General features: G+C 37.4%; 2 protein-coding genes across 3 annotated transcripts; one reads left to right on the top strand and one right to left on the bottom strand.

The window, feature by feature from the left end:
* Window positions 1-72: 72 nt before the first annotated feature.
* Window positions 73-5,713, bottom strand: LOC145467455 (protein Abitram-like). 2 transcript variants are annotated; one of them, XM_081451011.1, is made up of 5 exons: window positions 5,650-5,713; window positions 5,483-5,534; window positions 3,038-3,241; window positions 2,351-2,420; window positions 73-2,190 (listed from the first exon to the last, which is right to left on the bottom strand). In XM_081451011.1, the coding sequence occupies exons 1-5, from the start codon at window positions 5,711-5,713 to the stop codon at window positions 2,056-2,058; spliced, it is 525 nt and encodes a 174-aa protein (XP_081307137.1). In that variant the 3' UTR covers window positions 73-2,055. The 2 variants fall into 2 exon arrangements, with proteins under 2 accessions (XP_081307137.1, XP_081307136.1); XM_081451010.1 differs by having other exon boundaries at window positions 3,872-5,534; window positions 5,650-5,684.
* A 48-nt stretch (window positions 5,714-5,761) lies between these two features.
* On the top strand, window positions 5,762-10,006 carry LOC145467450 (trafficking protein particle complex subunit 5-like). The gene is made up of 7 exons (XM_081451005.1): window positions 5,762-5,835; window positions 5,918-6,006; window positions 6,414-6,540; window positions 7,690-7,747; window positions 8,586-8,645; window positions 9,450-9,514; window positions 9,908-10,006. The coding sequence occupies exons 1-7, from the start codon at window positions 5,767-5,769 to the stop codon at window positions 10,004-10,006; spliced, it is 567 nt and encodes a 188-aa protein (XP_081307131.1). The 5' UTR covers window positions 5,762-5,766.
* The last annotated feature ends 546 nt before the right edge of the window (window positions 10,007-10,552 follow it).

Raw genomic sequence — 10,552 nt, 5'->3', positions numbered from 1 at the left:
AAAACTAGGAGACGCGAAAACTTACGAGAGAAGAGGACTGTTTTGTTGAACAAGCGACCAAAGAAGCAAACACCAAGGAAGAATCTATTTAATCTGGCAATTCAATTCTATCTAAAATACAAAGAAACTACCTGGGCACTCTACGTTGCGTTCAAAACAAACAGTAAAATGAACGTAAACAAAACTTGCAAACCAACTTAAAACATTCTTCTTGACTGTCTCCGTAATTGACGTACAATGTGGCAAACGGTAGGTAAAAACCTAAACAATTAACTGGCGAACAATGACTGGTTAGCAAACGGATCTGAAAACTGGTTAGCTTGGTTGTACAACTGGCAATGCAGCACGCGCGCAATATTAAACAGCGCGCGCGCCAAACTTGACAACTGAGATAGGCTGAATGCTCAGCGATCGAAACAAGGACTCGAAAAACATCGAAGACAAAGTAAAAGGGCACCGAGGAAGTAATTTTCAAATGTAACGTTATTATGTAAAAACCAGTTAACAGCGTTAATCATTTTAAAACAGGAAATATTCCACTTTCCTTGGTTAAAAGACTCTAAATGAGCCTCACTTCATGGTGGTGTTAAATTCCTTCGTATGTAGGTTTTTCCAAAAGCTGTTACAAAAGTGCATCATTCTGCAGTTGTTTTCATTACGACTAAATAAGCTTCTTAAGCCTAGTTTTGACTAGCGACAGAGTAGGAGTCAGTGTCGTTATCAGAAGGGCGGAGCGATACTATCAAGTGAAAGTAAAACCAACGGATTCGAAAGCAGAATACGGAATCCGCTTATGACTCTGTCGCTTATGATCCAGTGAAAATTACATTGTCGGAATAGGAAGCAGAAGCGGAAGAATAAACCAATCGCAATGCTCGATTTCGGGCCTTGTGATTGTTAGGTTCTTCCACTTCTGCTTCCGGCTTCGACAATCTGTAGTTTTCACTGGATCATAAAGCGACGGAGTCGTAAGCGGAACCGGAAGAAATGGAACCTCCTGAAAACCACCTCTAGGTGATTGGAGGCCTCCTCTTAAAATATTAGTTTATTATTATTTATTATTACCGTGTTTCTATCAAGTTATAGAAACACGAGTGTAAGTTTGGGAGAACGTACACAGCTTTTTCGAGTTCTCCCAAACTTTCACGAGAGTTTCTATAACTCGATAGAAACACGGAGAACATGTTTTGTATTTCTTTTAGAAAACACCGCGACCAAAAAAGGGAAACAACTTGTTAACTTTGATCATCAAAATGTAAATTCTGTTCGCTCGCGCCATCATTACGTCAACAGCTCGTGCTAGTTCTGTGCTTCTCTCGAGTTTTAGTATAAATCTACTCGCGTTCTATCACGAATGCTGTTCTCTGATTGGCTACGCTGCTCACTATCTATTCTGTGATAGACAGTGAGTAGCGTATCAGTGTGCGCTTACTAACAAAATGACGGTCGCTTCCTGCCGTTTTCGAAGTGTCTGTGATGAGGATTTAGATAAAGTTTTGAAGAACTAGAAGATTTATACTGAAACAATTAGATTATTCGCTCTCGATTTCCATGCGTGATAGAAATCTCAAGCTCATAAGCTAATTGTTCAATAGAAACACGATTTTTGACCAATTAGCGCGCGTATTTTCTTAGGTCTGTTTTCTAAAATGATATAATAACCAAGTTCTTCAGTTCCCGCTTGTAGTAGATGTAATATTCCTAGCAGCTTTTCAAGCTTGAGATTTCAGCTCGTGCCGAGGACCAAAGCGGGAACGAATGACATTTACTGAGGGCGAACGTTCCTCGAGTGTTACCGTAAATTGTCAACACCATAGACTGCTAACAACATAAAGCTGCTTCTTACAAGTACCATCAAGAACGTGGGACAATGTCTCAGCCAGTGTGCTCCAAAGCTGACGTAAAAGAGTAATTCTTTATCCTTACCAGCCATGTTGAGGCCAACTTGTGCCTCCACTGTTACCAAATTGCTTCTTCTTCACGCCATAAAGCAACACATAAGGTCTGTATCCACCTCTTCAATTTTCTACATCCTTTCCTCTCTAAAATCACCTTTTACAACTCACTTGTACCATTTGATGATTTTCTGTCCTCTAGAAGTTTGTCATATTCCTCTTTTGTTAGGTGTCCATCCAGGATATTTTCAGTGAGTTTTGGAAGAACAACAGCAAGATAACCTTCAGTTTCTGGCTGAAGATAAAAACAAACTTGAGGTGTTAGCACCAAAATAAAACTACAATAAATGTTGCATTTTGTTACAGTGGACACACACACAAAAAATATTTTAAACAAAAATTAGATTTTAAAAATCAAATCATTTGTATCAACGGTGATTCTATCAATGTCAAACCTTTTCCAACAAGAGATGTGGCCTGGAAACCAGCTCTTCATTCACTTCAACAAGCTTCCCTTTAATGCAGCTTATAAAAGAATAAAAACATGACACAAATTTATTGCCAAATGAAAGGCAGTTAGTTTCAAAGGGGAAAAGAATACAGGAATACTGTTTCTCCCAGTAAGAAATCCCTTGGATTTAGAAGGCATCCAAATATTACATTCTCATTATATAGCCTAAAATATTACGAAATAAAAAAGCACTCTGAATTCACATCCTTCTGTTGTTGCTGTTGTTGTTACCTGATTCTGTTCATCAAAATTTTCAAAAAAACATAATTATTTGATGTCTACATAATTTTGTACTCCTTAAAACAATAGTTATTACGCCACGTAAATTTTGTCAGACACATGGAATGTACTAGCATAACAGTAATTTTCACTTCCCACATTTGGAGGGAAAAGTACCCTAGAGACTAGGTTGATATTCAGGGTCGGACTGAATTTTTCCTTCCCCTCCCCCTCCCCCTCCCCTGTTACTCTTCTTTCAGTCTCACTCCTACTCCCTAGAATGCATTTTCTTCTCTCCCCCAGCTTCTTCCCAAATTTGAATCCAAGATCATGGCGTTTGCTTGATCAAAACGTGCTCACTTGCCAAAATAAGCCTGCAATGCAGCCTAGACATAAGAGCATGGTTTCCTACCTATAGAGTGAATATTTAGAACCATTGGAACATGTGACTTCACAAATTAGAGACTCTGGCAGAAGATATTGTGCACCTTTCTTTCCTTTTCCTGACACCTTGTTATCCAGTCGATTCACCTTGGTACTCACTTGGAAATTCACATTTGATATCTCCTTACATTTGAGTAATGGATGACTAGGTGCAACAGTTACAACACAAATCCTGGAAAACAATCAAAATGTTTAGGAAATGTAATCTTTTTTAACTGTTGTATGCAGTTCAATTCAGTGGACTGGTCATGCTACATTTTTGTGGATGATATGGCATGCACTGTAACTCTTCTTTCAACAAGTTTGGGAAGAGTTGAGAAGGTAATTTATTGGTTTAAAAAATAATCTGCTAGATTTCAATTTTTTTTAGGTTGGCATCTATGCATCTGTGACATACTTCCTATACATCAGATCATAATAAATAGGGGAAAAATTAAAATAAAATATTAAACTACTTTGATAAAATCCTCTATTAAATCCATTTTGAAATCACTGGTTATCCTTGCAATCTGATTGGCTCTCAGTGGTGCAATTTAATTATTCACGAGTCGCACTATTTTTTTGCTCTAAATCACATCTTTTTCTCAGCCAATGAGAATGGGACAGTAAAACAAAACAACTAATCAGATTCCAATGTTAGTTTAAAGTAACCAATAAAATTTCAGCAAAATGAAAGTCAAAAAGCCATTGTGTGGCAAATTTTGCAACTACTATTGCCAAAAAACTGTTGAAATTGTAGGTCTTTTTCCAAAACATTACAGTTTTTGACTGACGATTGAGCTCCTTCAGGCTGAAGACCTACTTTAATGGAAGTTTCCAACTTTCAGTGTCCATTTTCACAAATATTTTTGTCTTTTTCTTCAACATCTGCTCTAGATCCATATGATACCGAGTCCAGCAAAACATAAACAACCGAAAACCACAAAACAACAAATTCAGGGCCATCTCAAGACTGTAGATGTTTCATGGTTTCTGGCAGTTTCAAATAAACGAAGCAACACAAGAACTCAACCCTGTCTCTGTGAAAAAACATAGTCAAAATATGCCCCGCTCCACAAAACAGTGAATGAACAAACATCTTCCGAAGCTGGTGCCAGTCCCGCCATCTTGAAAATATCTTGAAACTGATCAAGTGGCGCCGCAAGAACTTGACTGTCTTGATTACGTGCTACGCTGAGGTCACAAAAAGAAACAGAGATGATAATGAGCTGGAATCCCTTAAAATCATGGAGAGTGCCACGTACTGAACAGTATTTAAAAGAAAAAAATATATATCCACTGCATGGGCATCGTGCACTCGAGGGAGTTTCACAACTCAAAAGAAAACCATTGCAGAATTACACAGGATGCACCTTGAAATTCCTTGTCTCAAGACAATGAAAAGTCTCAGTCTCAACCACAGAAGAAAGGAAGGCCTTCTGTCATTGATTCAGGCAACGAGAATTGAACTTTTATGCATGAAGTAGACTGTTTTCATTCTGTCTTCAGAACTGCTTGTTTCTTTGTTATGCTTGAATGAGTTTTCATCACATGACATCATTTTGCATACTAAATAAGACGTAAAGACGTTTCCGGTTCCACTATTTTCAACAAACTGGCTAATGGAACAATACACCAAAATATAAAATTAAGGCGATAAAATTGTGCGATTTCAAAATGGATCTAATAAAGTGGCAATTGAACTTCGTGTTGTGCAATTTTGGTCTGAAATTATACCTGTGATTTCAAATTGGACTCGCGCTGCGCGCTTGTTCGATTTTGAAATCACGCATATGATTTCAGACCAAATTGCACTCCACTCAGTTCAATTACCATTATAAACTGACAGATCAAATTAATTAGGCAGGATCATGTGTGCTAAAGGCAACCATGTCTGAGTGTCAATCAATACCCACGATCAATACCTTCTATCAACACTCGACTGATACTCAATTGACACTCCCTTGACACCTCGGTTGATACTCTATCAACACATGATTGACATCTTGGTTGACAGTCAGTTGACAGTCAGCTAATCTTACAGACATGCCATCACGAGTTGATCAATAGATATGAATCGGTCAGCACTAGGTTGTCGATCTGTCGATCTGATGTCAACAGAGTGGCGATTGAGACAATTTTTGATCAAGTGTCAACCAAGTGTTGGCCGAGTATTGAATATCATCGAGATATCAATCAATTGTTGATCGAGAATCGATTAAGGGTATCCATCGACACTCGACCGTGGATGTCTTTAGTACACATGATCCACTAAACGATGCTTAACAAGAAAAACACATTATTGACGAAGTTACCATATGTTTCAAAGAGTAAGAGGAAAAAAAAAACCGTGGGGAATATTGCCCAGCCATGGACTTTTCCACCTTTTGCATAATTATTCTCAGTTAAAGATGCTTGTAAAACTTACACTTACTTGTTTGAATGCTGTAAAACACACTGGTCTTCGCAAAGTTTGCCCTTGATGTCTGAAAAGAAGGCAAGAAGATTGCAATTCCAAAATATGATGATAAAATTCATGCTGTGTAAAGAACAGAAGAAGGAAACTGAAAAATAAACTGCTAAATCGCATTCAAGTCGAACCTGTCCTAAAGATACGCGTAAAATATCTATCTACAACTGTTCTCCGTGCGCCACCAGCCGCCATTTTGTTACATGAGCTACCAGGCCTTCCTACTCAGTAGCCTGGCCTAAAACAAGATGGAGTCCGTGAGAAGAAGTCGATCGTCAAATATCCTCGAAAAACCGCTCAGTAAAGGAAGGAACGAAGTAATCAGCCGTTTAGAGTAACATTTCTAATCTGTTTAATCAATCTGCGATGTCCATGATATAAGATTATTTTTTGTTGTAGATCAATGTGAGTACTTTCGGTTTGTTATTTTCCGAGATGGTACAGTATTGTCAGAACAGAGTGCACACTGTACCAGAACTTCAAACCAAGTAAGTATTCATTTTGATACTCAAGTGTTTCTTAAATAAAATTGTGTTCCTTATGACCCTTTTAATCCATAAACCTGCGGTTTCGGTTAAATTTAAGTTGAGGAGGCTGACAACAGTTTCCAGCACTTTTCCAACAGCTATACTTTGACAGATCAATACTACCTCCGTTTATCAAATGATACTACAATATTGGTATCACGTAAATGCCCAGCTATCGGGGAACCAATAATGGTGATCTTTGGGCATAATAGGTTACCATAGCAACAGTATAACCTGTTAAAAACACCCTTAATTTTAGCTTTAGCTGTTAATAGCTCATAAACGAGTTTGGCAACACCCATGACATTCTATTTTATCAAACTGTTTACAAATCCATTATTTAATTGAATGATTGTCAACTTAACCAGGTTGTCAGAACTTGGCCAGCAGGTCGGTTCAAGAATGCTCGATGTCTTGGTGCTAAGAGAGAAAGGAATGAAACGAGAAGTGAGAGTACTAAACATACTCCTTTTTATCAAGTCAGCTTTATGGAAGGTAACACTTGAATTATCATGCACTTGAAATTACTACAGTCAAAAGTTATTCTTTTTTACAAATAAATGATTCTGAGTCTTGCTGTTTCACAGCACAAGACAAAAGGCTTAGATATTAAACTGACTTAAACTCTAAGTGTACTATGGAAATCACTAGAGTGGTACGTAGGGAGCACAGTAGTTGCTGAATGTGGCTCCTTCTTGGTGAAGAAGACACAGGACACGTCACAATGGAATACCGCCTCACAAATGTATTGTTTTTATCATTCTTTTGTTCTCTGTCGTGTTACTGTAATGTCAACTATATCTTCTACACCAAGTAAGAGCCCTAAATTTAGTCTGGTGCTGCATCAATCTTGATCAGATGAATTAGAACCTTTTGTCACATGAACACTATTTATTCATCAGAGAAACCAACACAAAGTCTGATCTGGGTAACCCAGAAACACTGACCTCCAGTCTGCGGACCCCCACTACGGACTGGCTCCGCAGACTACCTATGGACCAGTCCACAGACTAACCCTACGGACCACCCACCAAAATAAAATAAAAATAAGGAATAAATATTTCACTTATGGGTTGTTTAATAGATTGTGTCCACGAAATTTCGAACGTTACATTTTGCAAATGTAACATTCTTGGGTTCAGACTCGGGCGCAAGTCATCATCATCACACATTGCCATTTTCTTTGCTGTGGCCATACTGTATATGAAAGATCATGAAAGCCTCTAGGAAGCCTGTGAGAAGCCTCTGGGAAGCCTTGAAATTTGTGCTCTTTCCCCTCCACCATTTTCTTCAGCCCATTCTCACATGGATTTGTGAACTCATTCCAGGCTTCATAATTTCCTCAGTGCAAATTATAGATACAAACAATCTTGAACGACCTAAAAACACATCTTCCATGGCCAGATTGAGCCACGCATGGAAGGTAACAATTTTTCTTCTTTTTGCCATCGGCATCTCCTTACGCTGAAAACAGCTTTTAGGCTTTGGGGGGTGGTCCGTGTAGGAGGTCTGTAGGGGTAGTCTGTGGACTGGTCCATAGGTAGTCCGCAGACCCAGTCCGTAGTGGGGGTCCACGGACCGGGGGTCAGTTTTCTCAGGTTACCCATCTGATCTTGTGTTTTATCTTGTTCTGTTTTCTTGTAGTCATTATTTGGCAAGGAAGCTGATAAGCTGGAACAAGCTAATGATGACGACAAAACATGTATCCTTTCAATAATTAATTAGCTCTATGGCGCAAAGATCATTCCGGTCTTTTTGGTTCCAAGTTACAGTAATTTTATATTTTTACATGTATAATTATTATAATTAACCTTGGGGCAAACAAAAAATTGCCACTCTTTATCAGAGCTAGTTGTTTTGGTTTTTGTTTTTTGTTTTGAATGGGGGTGGGATTGGAAGAGGTACGTGTGCAGGATAGAAGATATATAGAAACCTTCTTTAGTCCCTAAGAAAGGGAACACGCTAGAGGACAAGCTCCAAATAACCACATGGCTGGACTGTAGAAGGAAATGTGATGTTCTGAATGTTTCAACCTCTAAAACAAAATGAGTTCAAAATCAATCTTGACTTTTCCTTCACTTTTGATATCAAAGACTGAAAAGCTCTTTCAATTGCCAAATAGGAAGGTTACTGTCATAACATTAAGGTCTTGCTCCTTCTTTGGTGTGTTTTCAAACCACAACAAAGAAGGAGCAAGTCAAGCATTAGGCCCATCATGTTCCTCATTTTAAAAATAGAGTAGTGGTAGTCAGGAGCTAACATTGTAAGATAGTGCTTTGACACTGACTATTTTTTTGATGTTTTGTTCAAGATGTTTCGGCTGGTGCTTGAGCCTTCATCAGTTGAAAAACTAACGTTAGTTAGAATCACACGTACTAACATTAGTTTTTCAACTGATGAAGGCTCAAGCACCAGCCGAAACGTCTTGAACAAAACATCAAAAAAATAATCTGTGTTGAACCACTATCTTACAGTGTTCCTTATTTCCTTGTTACTTGATTCAAAGAGAAATGTTTTCTAGACCTTAACACTGCTTGTAGATTACATTATTGAAAAAGAACCTCTGGTGAATAAGTTCATCTCAGTTCCAAAAGATAAAGGTAAATGTAAATAGGAAAGTTGTATTTTTCTTTTTTATGAGTTAAAGTTTCCAGAATATACTGAATTGCAGTGACAAAGAATTTTCCTTTGATGTCATAGGACAGCTCACATAATTATTGAGACTGTCCAGCATCTGTTTGGATGTTTTTGGACCTATATTTAGAGGGCTTGAAATCAGCCCAAGTATTTCCTAGAAAGGAAATGGGGTCAAACAAGGTAGAGAAAAATTCTTTGACCTTGGTGGGATTCAAACCCTTAACCCCCAGATTAGATTACTGTAATTGCAGACACTGTGGTAATTTGAGGCAAGGGAGATATTAAGGGTACAATTGCAAATGCAATGTTGTGCCAGACAGTATTGATATTAGAATCTGGAAAGTGGAAAGTCAACTGTAAAGTAATGTGGAATGAAGAAAATCAACCCAAAAGGTTGTCTCCTATCAGAAGGGACAAACAAGAACTGGCTGGGAGAGGAAAAGCGCTCTTTTCTCCCTTTTTCTGCATTTTCTTTAATTTCATCCCACAACCATTTGGGAAACTGGTGCAGAACAGAAGTCAGAATATTATTTTTTTATCTAACACCCTACAAGAAAATACTAGAAAAACTAAGTTACACTGAAAATAATTTAGATTCACTGTTGGTAGTATAAACCTATACATGTAGATGGTTGTAGGCAATCAGTTAAAAATGACTTCATTCTGATCAGCAGTAGTGAGTTTTGTTTGTGGCTTGTTTAAGATTTTGGACTTAGTTTTGTACCCTGTCCTTATTGTGTGTTTTTAATCTCTTGATTTCATTACAGGAAGTCTGAATTGTGCCTCTTTTATTGCTGGCATAGTTGAAGCTGTACTACATGGATGTAACTTTGTAAGTTCAACAATAAGAAACATTTCACAGGATTTTTATCAAAAATTCAGTTACACTAGTAAATCAGACTGTCAGTTAGCCACAGGTCAGTCCATTTTGTGAGTTAAAATTGAGTGCAAGTTAGCCTTATTAGCAGTTCTGTTAATTTGATTAGGGTTAGCTTTTATATGTAAATCTAGGAAAGCCTATCACTCATTCAGATTTAGATATCAAACTTACAAAGAAACTTTAGAAAATAAAGAGGTGGACTTGAACTTGAAATTCTAACTCTAACTGGAAATTCCTACTTGAAACCTCTAACTCATAAATTTATTAAACTCACTAGCCATTGGGTTATGCTAACAATTTCTTTCTTTCTTTCTTTCTTGTTTGTTGTTGTTGCTGTTGTTGTAGCCTGCTAAAGTTACAACACATTGGCACAAGGGAACAACTCTGATGATAAAGTTTGATGAGTCAGTCATTACAAGAGACAAATCTATGGATGGAAGATAGGAAATAAATGTAAATAAAAATTTAAACTTAGAAGGAAAAGAAAATAAATGAATAAAAAAGTCAAAATTGGAACTAGTTTATTCAGTGCATGGTTGCTAAGAAACATAGTCACAATTAACTTATGTTTATCTTCTCAAACCAACCACTGTGGAGTTGTGATTTTATGATGATTGAGAACTCAATGCCAAGTGCAATATAATTTTTATTTGTTTAATTATGCTGCTAGCCACTGGGCAAGTTATCTTTCAAATCTTCTAGCACACAACACAAACCAATACATGAACCTTCAGGCTTTTTGTTTTGCCCTGTTCTTTCAATAAAATTCATCTGAAGAAAGATTAATGTCCATGAATTGATGATGCTAACAATGTCATGTTTTCTAAGAAAAGTAAACAAACATTTACAACCTTGTTATTATAAGTTCTCCTCTCCCCTTCACCAACCCCATCCATCACACTGGCCAAGTAGCCTCAACAAAGTTAAAGACATGTTTTATTGCAAAATGTATTATTTTTACACTTAACCAGAAATCTCAACATTATAACT

This window comes from Orbicella franksi, chromosome 14 (genome assembly GCF_964199315.1).
Source record: "Orbicella franksi chromosome 14, jaOrbFran1.1, whole genome shotgun sequence".
Classification (NCBI taxonomy): Eukaryota; Metazoa; Cnidaria; class Anthozoa; order Scleractinia; family Merulinidae; genus Orbicella; species Orbicella franksi.
This window is presented reverse-complemented; position numbering and strand designations above follow the sequence as displayed.

What these genes read in the sequence shown, in the direction of transcription:
- LOC145467455 (XM_081451010.1), bottom strand. Translation starts at nt 4,014, where the DNA reads ATGGCCCTGAATTTGTTGTTTTGTGGTTTTCGGTTGTTTATGTTTTGC. An exon ending in AGTTGGAAACTTCCATTAAA is followed by an intron (nt 3,242 to 3,871) that starts GTAGGTCTTCAG and finishes ATTGTTTTCCAG; the next exon opens with GATTTGTGTTGTAACTGTTG. An exon ending in TCTAAATATTCACTCTATAG is followed by an intron (nt 2,421 to 3,037) that starts GTAGGAAACCAT and finishes TTCTTTTATAAG; the next exon opens with CTGCATTAAAGGGAAGCTTG.
- LOC145467450 (XM_081451005.1), top strand. Translation starts at nt 5,767, where the DNA reads ATGGAGTCCGTGAGAAGAAGTCGATCGTCAAATATCCTCGAAAAACCG. An exon ending in TCAGTAAAGGAAGGAACGAA is followed by an intron (nt 5,836 to 5,917) that starts GTAATCAGCCGT and finishes TTTTTGTTGTAG; the next exon opens with ATCAATGTGAGTACTTTCGG. An exon ending in TAATGATGACGACAAAACAT is followed by an intron (nt 7,748 to 8,585) that starts GTATCCTTTCAA and finishes CACTGCTTGTAG; the next exon opens with ATTACATTATTGAAAAAGAA.